At 37.4% G+C, this 14,553-nt stretch overlaps 1 protein-coding gene across 1 annotated transcript in view; it reads right to left on the minus strand.

Moving 5' to 3' along the window:
* Positions 1-14,553, minus strand: part of LOC107752069 (actin-binding LIM protein 3-like) — a 36,541-nt gene that overhangs the window by 8,806 nt on the left and 13,182 nt on the right. Inside the window, exons 6-13 of the mRNA XM_016567921.1 lie at positions 13,949-14,007; positions 13,780-13,851; positions 11,594-11,749; positions 10,807-10,836; positions 10,461-10,590; positions 7,204-7,302; positions 6,290-6,340; positions 1,710-1,829 (exon numbers count right to left, since the gene is read on the minus strand). Coding sequence (XP_016423407.1) covers positions 1,710-1,829; positions 6,290-6,340; positions 7,204-7,302; positions 10,461-10,590; positions 10,807-10,836; positions 11,594-11,749; positions 13,780-13,851; positions 13,949-14,007 — 717 coding nt within the window. The remainder of the gene's footprint in view (positions 1-1,709; positions 1,830-6,289; positions 6,341-7,203; positions 7,303-10,460; positions 10,591-10,806; positions 10,837-11,593; positions 11,750-13,779; positions 13,852-13,948; positions 14,008-14,553) is intronic.

Consider the following 14,553-nt stretch of genomic DNA (forward strand, 5'->3'; position numbering starts at 1 on the left):
ACCTTAATCAAACACACCTGAGCATGTCTTCAGGATCATTAGAAAATCACAGGTGGGTGAGTTTGATCAAAGTTGGAGCTAAACTCTGCAGGAAAGTGGATCTCATGAGCCATATTTGAGGTGTAACAGACATGAGCCTGTTAATAAGAATTTTGTGGGCAGTTTTCTTCCTTACCACTAGGGGTGCTAGGGTGTTTTAGGTTTCCTTATGTAAAGCCATGTGGTAGAAGGAGTTAGCAATAGCAAGCAGCAGTAGCCAGCATGGCTCACCTGCTGAACACATTGTGCTGTGTCCTGGTTGGGAAATGTGTCATTTCAAGCCCAGTCTTTTTTTTTTTTTTCCCTTTTTAAAAGTGTACATTGCTGATGTTTTTTGCAGAGATGTTACACGTATGTATGGCCTATGTTTGGATTAATGCTAAGAGTTTAAGACAGTGTATTTGTATACATTTTAGAAGGACTCTTTATTGGTGAGGCTACCACATCATGGTCCAGTTTGAATACGGATTTAAAGTTCTTTTCGACGTGAGATAGTCTGGACTATTTTTGACTTTTCCTGGTTAGGAAGAGTCTGGTGTTTGAGAGCTGTGGCGTGTTTTCATTACAAGAGGTTGGATTATTAATTTGCTATCAGCCAACTTCAGCTATGGACAATATTTGGACATTCATGTACTACAGATAAGACTTTCGCACACGTCAACTTTTCACATGACGAAATCCTACAATCTTACATTGCTTTGTTTGCTTTCTTTTATTTTTTTTTTACTTTTGTGTATTTGCATTTTGAGCTATGTGTAGCTGCATAATGTTTTCTATTTTGTATTTAATAAATCAATTGATTTGAAATCCCTTTGACTACTGTATGTTTTTGACAATATAGACATTAGTTATGTGGTGACTGCATCCATTTCAGATGTGTATAACTGTTTTTCCCAAAGACTTAAGTTATAGTATCTGAAAAGTATTTAACGTGAAACAGATGTACTGTTATAGATCAGGGGTGACCAACCCTGTTCCTGGAGATCTACCTTCCTGCAGAGTTCAGTTCCAACCCTGATCAAACACAGCTGAACCAACTAATTAGGATCTGAGGGAGCACTTGATAATTGCAGACAGGTGTGTTTGATCAGGGTTGGAACTGAACTCTGCAGGAAGGTAGATCTCCAGGACCAGGATTGGGCACCCCTGTTGTAGATTATTAGTGTGGGCCTAGTGAGGGCTTCCTGGGGGCTAAGTGAGGGCTGCCTGTGCAGGGCCAGCACTAAGGGGCCAACGTTTTGACAATGAGCTAAATCTCAGAGGCCCTGCGCTGGCAGCCTGCTGGGGGCCCTTAGGCTAGCCCTAAGTGGGCCCGTAAAGGGCCAGTGCAGGCTTGTTTGCAGGGAAGCCCTCTGTTTTAGTCACTTTGCTGTCCAGTATTGTTTGCGGTTTATGGTGTGTTGTATTTATTATTAAAGACTGTGTGTTGGAATTCTCATGGGTTGTGCGCTTGGCTATCAGCAACACATAACAAATACATTATTGTTATGACATACTAAATGTATTCTAGTCACATTGACTGTTTCCACATTCAGAGACTATAGGATCTTTATTGACATCCCTGTACTTGGAAACTTTTGGAATGATTGTGGCTGGTGTGAAGGACAGGAAAGCGCTGTGAGGCCAGTGAACTGAACGCATAGGACATTAAGAATACATTCATCACTTACATTTAGGAGAGCTGGTGTAATGGTAGTAATCAGACTCTGAGTGCTGGTAGTGTTCAGGCGAGTAGGCTGATGGGAGTTTGGACGATTGGACAATGTCCTCACTGGTCTTGCTCTTGGTTGCTGGATTGCAGTGATTGTCTGTGGGGAGAGTATGTCAAGATTATATCTTTGGAAAAGCTTGAGATATAACAGCACACAGTAGTACAATCAGGCCCCCTTTACATCTAACATTAGTATGCATTTTCAGTGATCGCACAATCCACATCAAAAACCAGCTGTAAGTGCACCCAAGATGCTTTGTGATCATGAACATGACCTACTTTTAGCAGGTCCTAAAAGTAGATCTCATCACCTGATTTGAACAATATTGAATACATTACTCCTCTGAACTGCATTTGGAATCTCTTGTTTTGCTTCCCAAATCCTCACTAATGCTTCTTCTAGTCTATTTTCACACGGATATTTTAACTTTTTTTTTGCTTGATTTTCTTCCCTTCTAGACCATATTAACGTCCTTTACTGGTGACATTATTTAATATAGGTAAACACATCTGTATTCAATCACTACAGACATTGGAACTCAACCTAAGTAATGCTAATGCTAATGCAATGCTAGGTGTTAAGGGGGCATCAGAAAGAAAGATACAACGCTCACAAAACAGCCCAGAAGGAAATGACTTTAACACAATCCACAACACTCAATATTAAGCATCTGTATTTATATAAATGAGATATTGAATAAGCACAGAAAACACTTTAAAACTCTGTATTATTAGAAACGACACATATATTGATATATTGCCTTTCAAATCTAAAGCAAAACCAGTCAAAAACAGCACTGAACTCCCATCCATATAAAACAACACACAAGAAGATTCAACACAAATACAGAAGCACAGGCCTCACAGAATATTACCAATCCCTAATGGAAAAGACTTCACAGGGATGAGAGACGGAATGCAAGTGAGGGACTGGAGATCATTCGAACAAACAAACAACCCAAAACGCAGTCAGACAGATGTGCAGGGAGAGAGAATACTTACAGAGTGAATGGTGACCGAGGAAAGCAGAGGTGGAGGGAATTGTATTTAAGGTGGTGAGGGGAAAAAAACAAGGGGAAAAAAAAGAATAAGGGAAGAAATATTTGCATCCCAAAGAGTCTTCAGTGAGATTTTAAGTTTGGTACCCATATGGCAGAGAAGCAAATGATCTGCATGACAACTGTATAAGTCTTCTGCAGAAACACAGCTAGACATCTACAACAATATAACACTTTTCACTTACACATGCAGATCCACCATATGGGTAGCAAAATATTCCTTGTAAAGTGTTCATTACAGGCTTGTGACACGAGGATAAATGCAAATACACACTTGACTACACACAAAATGTAAACTGAGCCAACAAGCTCTCAGAGATGGTTCTGACCTTTCTTAGAGATAACTTGATGGACTGTGCAAGTATCTGAACTGGCCAGTAAATAAATCTGCAGTATTAGTGCAGCTCTGTGCAACTAACAAACAACCCAAAACGCAGACAGACAGATGTGCAGGGAGAGAGAATACTTACAGAGTGAATGGTGACCGAGGAAAGTAGAGGTGGAGGGAATTGTATTTAAGGTGGTGAGGGGAAAAAAACAAGGGAAAAAAAAGAATAAGGGAAGAAATATTTGCATCCCAAAGAGTCTTCAGTGAGATTTTAAGTTTGGTACCCATATGGCAGAGAAGCAAATGATCTGCATGACAACTGTATAAGTCTTCTGCAGAAACACAGCTAGACATCTACAACAATATAACACTTTTCACTTACACATGCAGATCCACCATATGGGTAGCAAAATATTCCTTGTAAAGTGTTCATTACAGGCTTGTGACACGAGGATAAATGCAAATACACACTTGACTACACACAAAATGTAAACTGAGCCAACAAGCTCTCAGAGATGGTTCTGACCTTTCTTAGAGATAACTTGATGGACTGTGCAAGTATCTGAACTGGCCAGTAAATAAATCTGCAGTATTAGTGCAGCTCTGTGCAACTCTGAAACAAATTAATCTCCCTTATGCCTTCTAGAGCTCTGTGGTTGTATACTGTCCATGCTAATTGGCAGGCCTACACAGAATCTCGACCAGAAGCTTTGAAGAACTCAAACGGCCATCGTTTACAAAGTTCTATATATCCCTTGCCCCCCGTGTGTTTGTCTTTTAAACATTTTAGCTGAGTTGATGCTGTTAGCAACCAATAAATGTCTAGTGCGCTTCATTCCATTTAACATCATTTAGTATACTTCAACTCATTCCACAGATTTTATCCCTCAAAAAAGGTCAGAACTGCACAGAAAATGTCTGAAGTATTGGAACAACTATTATTCAGACAATATTGCACACCATACCACGTTTAAAGCCATTTCACAATTTCCCCTAAAGAAAATGTGGACAAAGATTATATCTGGTCCTATAGTATATATTACAGGACTCAATAGTTTCAAGCCAGCTGATTGCTGTGAAAATTTGTCTTTTGATATTTGTCAACATAAAACATGTTTCATGTATTATTATTATTTGTATTATTATCAGTGTTGGAGAAAATCACTATTAAAAGTAATGCATTACGATACTGCGTTACTCCATAAAAAGTAACTAATTGTGTTACTTAGTAATTTTTTTATGGTAAGTATTGCTCTACATTGCTTTCGTGTTACTTTTTGTCAGTTGGGTTGGGCATGCTTATTTGTTTTTTAATAACAAAAAACACTAAAGTTATATTTTGGGTAACTGTAAGAGCCCTTTCACACCAAAAGTGATATTAATAAGGTATCGGTGAATAAATGGGAAAGCAAAGTAACTTGCGTTACTTATTTGAAAAAGTAACTCAGACATTTCATTGTAAATTTAAAAGTAATATGTTACATTACTAGTTACATAAAAAAGTAATCTGATTATGGTACTTGTAATGCGCTACCCCAACACTGATCATTATTATTATTATTATCCTTCATTTTTTGTTCCTGACAAAAATACATAAAGTATGAAATAATATTTTTCTGGATTACATTAAAATACATAACTTTTTTGGTGGGGTGAAAACACTGGCATGGCAAAAAATCTGAACTGTTGAGCCCAGATAAAATCCTTAATGTTGAGCCCTTTATTACCCATTAACCTACTTTATTATCTTTAAAATATATCAGGTATAATGTTATTATTTATTATTTTGTTATAATCAAAAACAAGGATCATAATTAATCATACGGAAAATGGCACAAGTCTGTAATGCACATTTATACAGAATATACACACATAAATACACACACAGAGACATGCAGTTAAGGGAAAGATGTACTATTACTATTGTTGAGTTAAAGGGTTAGAGTTCATGGCATTTTGAGGACATACTAACCAATGTACTTGACAAAAAGTTGTGAGATTGTAAATTTATGAATGAACAGACAGAGATATGCACATAAACAACAATCTATCAAATGATTTGCCACCAAATAACTAACAGAAGTAGTGTAGGGACTTACCTAGTCCCTACAGTACATGTAACATTCAGTGTGTTATCAGAAACAATATGGCTGCCATTTGAACTCTGTGAACTACCGTAGGATGTTTAGACTTTCACGCTTGCTCATTTCATGCTTAAACAGGTTTGCCTTCCTAACAGCGGTTTCTCAACAGAGTTGAGCGTAACTTCAGTGGGGCTTCTCTGTGGCATCTAATGCGGTCACTTCCCAGTCGATCTAAAGCAGAGGGGGGGCATGGCAAGTTTTAACCATGCCTCAGCAAGCCTCATCCTTTCTTCATCACCCTCCTGTAGAAGCAAGGATGCACTCGTGCCAGTTCTACATTCTTCTGTCATGCACGAAACGGAAAGCAGGATGCACTCTGATGCTTGAGCAGAAAGGACAATTTCTTATCCTTTTTTCACCTAAGACATACAGTTCCAAGAAATAAAGAATGTGAATCCATTTGATTTACATTATTTTCTTAATATATTGGTCATAAAATAGTAGATAAACACAGTTTGCTTAAACAAACAGGCAAAATTTCTCCTGACCGTTGCAGATCTGCAATTATAGAAAACGTGTGGCAGTTATATAAAAAGCATTTATTTTATATATAAGTATTTACATACTTTTTCTATTTTGCACTGGTTCACTGAAGATGGAAAGATGTATAACAGTTTGTCTAATATTTTTTTAAGCAGACTGTATTCATCTATTGTTATGATTTATATCAGAGATCAGATCAAATTCAATGACCAATTTATACAGAATACTAGTTCAATCCAAAAAGGTTCACATACGTGTTCTTGCAACTGTATTAAGCTACTTCTAACATGTGTACCATGGTATATACTTCATTTGTGCACGCCAAATCCTCTAGTAATTTAATATGAGCTGTTTTTCTTCCTCATTTGCTCACTACTTCTCTTAAAGTCTTTTAGACTAAAGGGTTTGCTGGAGGACAGCTATGGAGGACACTAACACTAATCAGACACATCTTTCCCAAGAGCCCACACAGCCTCAGGACTGAGCGTGAGGGAAAACAGGCCAGAGCAGGCCGAGTACACTATACCATGTCTCTTATAGATGGGAGGCTTCCTGTAGATGTTGGGCTCCCCTGTGGCTGAGAAGAAAGGGAGAGATTAGAAATAAAACATGGAGGAGATGTAAGTGACAGGCAGAAGAAAGCAAAGTAAACGGGGCAGGAAATGCTTTTTTGTTCTTCCTTTTCAGGCTTCCAGGGACCTTTAGGGTAAGGTGGAGGAGAGTGGAACAGTTGAAGAGAACACAAAAAAGGAGTACAGCCATACTACAGATGTATAGCATAGACATATTCAACAGTTACAGAGACTTTGATTCTTTAACGAGACTTTAATTTATATTCATATATACTGCTGGATGAATATGACAATGATGACAGCAGCCAATGAGGTGAATGTCGAGGCCTGGCCTACCTGGCACATGGAAATGCTTGGGAGCTTGGTTTGTGGTGGGCGTGCTGGACCGGGCATCTAGCTGATTGTAATAGGGTGAACTTCTGCCACTCTCAGTGCCTGTAGCAAGCCCCAAGCCAATGACAGTAACAGAACCAGAGCATGAGTGCACACTTCCTGTGCGCCCTAACTACACACACTCAATCATCACACCGGCGATCATCAGATCAATGATCCAAGATTAGCCAGGCAGGGACAGTATGCATTTCAAAACAGAAGAAAAGACATACTGTGCCAGACAGAGGGGTGCATAGGATGTGGGTGGAATGGCGGGACACACTCCCAAATAACAGCCAAACATATCCCACATAAAAAGCCTATAAAGCTTATTTTGGTTAAAGTCAACATGAAATCTCTTACTGTGCTCTTGTTGTAAATAATTCATCACAATCTCATTATTTTTAAAATTTATAATTTATATTCATATATACTGCTGGATGAATATGACAATGATGACAGCAGCCAATGAGGTGAATGTCGAGGCCTGGCCTACCTGGCACATGGAAATGCTTGGGAGCTTGGTTTGTGGTGGGCGTGCTGGACCGGGCATCTAGCTGATTGTAATAGGGTGAACTTCTGCCACTCTCAGTGCCTGTAGCAAGCCCCAAGCCAATGACAGTAACAGAACCAGAGCATGAGTGCACACTTCCTGTGCGCCCTAACCACACACACTCAATCATCACACCTGCGATCATCAGATCAATGATCCAAGATTAGCCAGGCAGGGACAGTATGCATTTCAAAACAGAAGAAAAGACATACTGTGCCAGACAGAGGGGTGCATAGGATGTGGGTGGAATGGCGGGACACACTCCCAAATAACAGCCAAACATATCCCACATAAAAAGCCTATAAAGCTTATTTTGGTTAAAGTCAACATGAAATCTCTTACTGTGCTCTTGTTGTAAATAATTCATCACAATCTCATTATTTTAAAAATGTATTTCATCAAAATTGAATAACTTTTTGGGTCACATCACAACTTTAAGATTCAATCAATTCCAGATGAATAAAGTACTGTCTTTCCCAGTGTTGATATTGTTAACTAAATTAATTAAAATATATTTCCGTTAATTGAAATAAAGCTGAAACAAAATAAAATAATCACAAATGAGAATGAAATTTATAAAATTTATTTCATCAAAATTGAATAACTTTTTGGGTCACATCACAACTTTAAGATTCAATCAATTCCAGATGAATAAAGTACTGTCTTTTCCAGTGTTGATATTGTTAACTAAATTAATTAAAATATATTTCCGTTAATTGAAATAAAGCTGAAACAAAATAAAATAATCACAAATGAGAATGAAATTTAGAAATGTTGCATTGGTGACTAACTGAAATAAAACAAGTTGAAGTTGAAGTACTAAAAGTACTAGCAAATTACAACTGAAATAAAAATAAAGATAAGTAGAAATATAAAAAATTATAAAATGATAAAAACATGACAAAATTACTCAAACTAAAATTAAAATTAAAACTGAAAATATAAAAATAAAAGGTACTTCAAAATACGAATAAATACTATAATAGTATCTAAATAATACTAAAATAGCACTTCTCCTTTCTCTTTTGTCACTGAACGTCCCGTTTTACTTGTAAATAAATCACATTACAAAACTGGTTGTGAATATCATTTCATGCTGACTTTAAAATCACTATCAGTACTCAACATCAGTCACTACACTCTCATATAAAAGATACAAAAGCTGTACTGGAGTGGTACCTTTTCAAAAGGTAAACATTTGTACCTTATTTACCCATAAAGGATGCATACTGATACCTTAAATGTACATATCAGTACCTAAAATGTACAGTACATATTAGTACCTAAATGCAAGGGTACTGCCCCAGTAACAATACTCTTGCAAAAGGTTTTGCACTTTTTTTCTGAGAGTGTTTGCTATGTCCTTGCTATATAACGGCAAACCACAATTTTATGTATACAGGCAAAGCAAGAAATGTATAGTATATTTTCCACTATACTGCATATTCAGTATAGTTCTCAAGCCATTCCTGCTGAAAAGACCAGCTTAGACCAGTATGCTGATTCAAGCTGGTTAGTGCTGGTCCACTATCCATGTAGTTTACCAGCAAGAAATGCTGGTCAACTTGCATAGTTTTCTGATGAAGTCGCAAGCTGGTTACACCAGCATCCCATAAATCAGGGATGAGAGTGTATTTTTTGTTTCTGCTCAGCAGCAGGGACTCACCGTATCTGTAGTAGTGCTGTGGAGAGCGGGGCATGATGGGAGACATGCCCTGTCTGCTGTAGGTGGGGGAGTCTATGTACCCCGGACTGGAGGATCTTCTCATCCTCATGTCCATACTGTCATACATGTCCTAGTCACATAAAATGTCATTATTCATAACTATGACTGTGAGAATCTCTCATTTTTATTTACTCAGTGACCAAAATGATTCATAGAGCAACAACTGTCAATTTAACACACTTAATCACACACTTACGTGCTAAATCTACTTTAGACAGTTTGATAGCTTGGTTGCAAAATATATTGCTATGGACTTAACACAGTAAATTTGAGTCAAAACTTTTACCTGAGAATAAGGGGAGAGTGTGCCCAAAGACTGTGGAGACAAAAAAAGGAGAGAGTGAGTACAACAGTAAATCAGAGATAAACCTTCAGTCTCTTCCTCCATGACATCTGATGTGTAAGGGGAGTGAAAAGAGCAAGAGGACGGAGGTGAAGGAGCCACTGTGATCAGACCAACCTATTTTGCATCTCCTGCAGAACTGTAGAACTCAACATTATCTACTCGGCAAACATAAATTCAAGAGATAGTTCACCCAGCTATAGATAGTTCATCCTATCATTTATTCAGTCTCATGTCATTCCAAACTCTATGATTTTTCTTCTATATACTACAAACAAAATTATTAAGTAGCTTGTGGTCACAGTTCGCTTCAATGTAAAAACCAGAGCAGCATCGACATTCTGCTAAACATCTCCTTTTGTGTTCCTCAAACATCATACAGGTTTAGAACAATATGAGGGGGAGTAAATGATAGAATTGCGAATTTTTGGGTGAACTGTCCTTTTAAGCAACATCACACAAATCGCTAGCGTTTTTCAGAGAGCTTTCCAAAAGCAAACTAAAGCAAGGTGGCTCAACCAAAAGCACTCATATTCACTATTAATAGTGGGAGAAAGGCACAACATAGTGCTTCAGCAAACAAAAGCATACAACCAGCCAACGAATGCAACATAGATGAGAAACTCAAAGCTAAGTTCGGCTAGGACCAGGCCACTAGATCTGGCAACAGGGGGAGACATGCTAAAAGTCAACCCAGAGTGGCTCTAGTGGTCCTCTAGGGCAGTACCTCCCCAAAGCTGAGACGCTCTAGTCTGTCATAAATGTACAGTTTGCAAGGGTACTGCCCCAATTAAAGTTTTTGTACCTTTTTTTCTGAGTGTTTGCTATGTAACTGGACACCACATTTTATAAAACGTATAAAGAAGGCAAAGCAAGAAATATATAGTATATTTTTCCAATATACTGCATATTCAGTATAGTTCTCAAGCCATTCCTGCTGAAAAGACCAGCTTAGACCAGTATGCTGATTCAAGCTGGTTAGTGCTGGTCCACTATCCATGTAGTTTACCAGCAAGAAATGCTGGTCAACTTGCATAGTTTTCTGATGAAGTCGCAAGCTGGTTACACCAGCATCCCATAAATCAGGGATGAGAGTGTATTTTTTGTTTCTGCTCAGCAGCAGGGACTCACCGTATCTGTAGTAGTGCTGTGGAGAGCGGGGCATGATGGGAGACATGCCCTGTCTGCTGTAGGTGGGGGAGTCTATGTACCCCGGACTGGAGGATCTTCTCATCCTCATGTCCATACTGTCATACATGTCCTAGTCACATAAAATGTCATTATTCATAACTATGACTGTGAGAATCTCTCATTTTTATTTACTCAGTGACCAAAATGATTCATAGAGCAACAACTGTCAATTTAACACACTTAATCACACACTTACGTGCTAAATCTACTTTAGACAGTTTGATAGCTTGGTTGCAAAATATATTGCTATGGACTTAACACAGTAAATTTGAGTCAAAACTTTTACCTGAGAATAAGGGGAGAGTGTGCCCAAAGACTGTGGAGACAAAAAAAGGAGAGAGTGAGTACAACAGTAAATCAGAGATAAACCTTCAGTCTCTTCCTCCATGACATCTGATGTGTAAGGGGATTGAATAGAGCAAGAGGACGGAGGTGAAGGAGCCACTGTGATCAGACCAACCACCTATTTTGCATCTCCTGCAGAACTGTAGAACTCAACATTATCTACTCGGCAAACATAAATTCAAGAGATAGTTCACCCAGCTATAGATAGTTCATCCTATCATTTATTCAGTCTCATGTCATTCCAAACTCTATGACTTTTCTTCTATATACTACAAACAAAATTATTAAGTAGCTTGTGGTCACAGTTCGCTTCAATGTAAAAACCAGAGCAGCATCGACATTCTGCTAAACATCTCCTTTTGTGTTCCTCAAACATCATACAGGTTTAGAACAATATGAGGGGGAGTAAATGATAGAATTGCGAATTTTTGGGTGAACTGTCCTTTTAAGCAACATCACACAAATCGCTAGCGTTTTTCAGAGAGCTTTCCAAAAGCAAACTAAAGCAAGGTGGCTCAACCAAAAGCACTCATATTCACTATTAATAGTGGGAGAAAGGCACAACATAGTGCTTCAGCAAACAAAAGCATACAACCAGCCAACGAATGCAACATAGATGAGAAACTCAAAGCTAAGCTCGGCTAGGACCAGGCCACTAGATCTGGCAACAGGGGGAGACATGCTAAAAGTCAACCCAGAGTGGCTCTAGTGGTCCTCTAGGGCAGTACCTCCCCAAAGCTGAGACGCTCTAGTCTGTCATCGGAGCAGTATCTGTGACTGGGCTCATTGGACCAGAAGTCTGGCCTCTGCACTTCATAAATGGCTTTAACCTTAGGTAGCGCCGCCAAGTCTTTGTAATCAAGGATCTCGTTCTCCATTTTTGCCTGAGGAGGAGGGACACGTGACAGATACACACACTCACACGTCAAATGCAATGGGCAGGCCTGAAAAAAACAGCAATGATGACAGGCGACAGCAACATTAACAATAAAATTAAGTGTGGGAATAAACCCGCGGCACAGTTGGCACACTTTAAAGCAAGTGCCGTTAGAATACAATTGAGCTCATGATTGAAACTGTAATATAGCACATAAATGCTACAAAAATGTCATAGTGGATTTGATAAGACTGCTTATGACATCATTTTTGTGGGATACGTATAAAGTTAACATGCAAACTGAAGTTTCTGTTTTTATTTTGGATGTATAAACTACATGACCCAAATACTATTTCAAGGGATAGTTCAACCAAAAATTAAAACCATCATCATTTACCCACCCTCATGTCATTTCAAACCTGTATGACTTAAGTGAAACAAAAAATATATTTTGAAAAATGTCTCCATGCCCCCCCCCCCCTCCATACTATGTAAGGGTCCAGTGTTGTTTTGGACCAAACTGACCTTCATTGTATGGACAAAAACAGTTTAAATGTTTTACAAAGCATTTTATTTTGTGTTCAACAGGATAAAGAAAGTCTTACTGATTTGGAACGACACAAGGGTGAGTAAATGATGACACACTTTCATATTTGAGTGAACTATCCCTTTAAAATTTTTAAATTGGTTTCTTTCTTTACCAATGATCCAAGATAGTATTTTAAGGGTTTCATTTCTATTTGAATCTCATAGATGTACAGCTTGACCTTCAGCACGTGTCACGCTTGACCTTCAGCAGAATATGGAGCTGAAGGGCTTGTCAGCGTATATGCTTACAATGTGTTATGCATACATCAATCACACACACACTGCACAAAGGTTACACACTCGGGCTGGCCTTTACTTCCACATGTGATGTTAATGACGGCACCACTGCAGAACGCACGCAAACACATTATGAACAAGCCAATAAACTCAAGCACGAGAGTCATCCATCTTGAGATGGCCAATAATACTTACATTTATGCATTTGACAGATGCTTTTATCCAAAGCAACCTTCAGTGCATTCAAGCTATAAATTTTATCAGTACATGCATTCTCTGGAAATCAAACCTGTAACTGTCATGTACCATGATGTACTAGTTGAGAAACCACACGAATCTTCATGGCATTTTACACTACCAATCCAGTGTTTGGGGTTAACAAGATTTTTTTATCTTGTCTCTTAAGTCTCTTATGCTCACCAAGGGTGCATTTATATGATCAAAAACACAGTAAAAACTGTAATATTGTGAAATATTATTATAATTTTAAATATTTTTTTTCAATTTTAATGTATTTTAAAATGTAATTTATTCCTGTCATGCAAAGCTGAATTTTCAGCAGCCGTTACTCCAGTCTTCAGTGCCACATGATCCTTCAGAAATAATTCTAATATGCTGATTTGAAACATTTCTTATTATCAATGTTGAAAAGCTGTGCTGCTCACTATTTTTATGGAAACCAAACCAAGAAATAAAACAGCATTTATGTGAAATAGGAATCTTTTGTAACATTATAAAAGTCTTTACTGTAACTTTTAATCAGTTTAATGCATCCTTGCTCAAGTATAAGTATTCTCTCTCTCTCTCAAAAAATAAATAAATAAAAAAAACTTACTGACCCCAAACTTTTACTACTTTTAATGGCAGTGTATGTCAAATATTGTAACAATAAAAGAACAGTTCATTCAAAAAAGGATGTTCTGTCATTATTTATATAATCAATTTTGGTAATTTGGTGATAACTGTACAGTGTTTTTGTGTTCCACAAAATAAATACAGTCATACAGGTTTGGATCAACATGACAGTGAATAAAAGGTGACTAAATTTTCATTTTTGGGTGAACTGTCCCTTTAACTTGTACCTAACATTAATATGAACACATGTCAAAATAACGACAAAAAGTATCATAATTTTAAAATCAAATGTTCTGATTTTGTATCATTTACAGATCTGTCATTTTCTTTCGAGCTGGACAGTGTATGGCTACTTACACAGATGACTCTGCTGGGTGAACTAATGCTAGAGCCTGGCGGAGAGATGGAGGTTTCTGATGTGCGTCTGAGCTGTAAAATAAAATAAGGAAGAAAACAGAAGAGCTTCAGAGTGAGATCTGCAGGAATTTTGAAAATCAGTTTAACTGTTAAAAAAAAAGACATTTACTCTCAGTTTCCTCTCTGCTCGAGATGCTTGTTTACACACAGGATGCCACACCTCTGAACCTGAGAAACAGAGCCAAACAAAGAGGAGAACGTTAGATACAGCGCATAAAACTTCTAATCCAGCCATGTGTTCACTGAAGACACTTTAAGATGACTTGATTTAAAACGTAAAAAGTGGGATTATGAGATTAAACCACATGGATTTCAGTTGACCATGACCAGTAAGATTTTTTTTTTAATTTAGCAAGGATACATTAAAAAGAGCAAAAGTTACAGTAAAGACCTTTACATTGTTACAAAATATTTCAAATAAATGATGTTAAAAGATTATCAGTTTCAACATTTATACTAATAAAACATTTCACTAACATGTTAAATTGTAATAATATTTCAAAATATTACTGTTTCACTGTATTTTTTGATGCAGACTTAGTGAGAATAAGAGACTTCTTTCAAAAACATAAAATATTAAAATAAAATATCTTACTGAACCCAAACTTTTAATCATTAGGATATAAAAGTGGTATTAAATTTAAATCATACTTCTACATTTTATAAACTGAATTATATATATATATATATATATATATATTTTTTTTTTTTTTT

This window comes from Sinocyclocheilus rhinocerous, unplaced genomic scaffold (assembly GCF_001515625.1).
Source record: "Sinocyclocheilus rhinocerous isolate Xijiao unplaced genomic scaffold, SAMN03320098_v1.1 scaffold662, whole genome shotgun sequence".
Classification (NCBI taxonomy): domain Eukaryota; kingdom Metazoa; phylum Chordata; class Actinopteri; order Cypriniformes; family Cyprinidae; genus Sinocyclocheilus; species Sinocyclocheilus rhinocerous.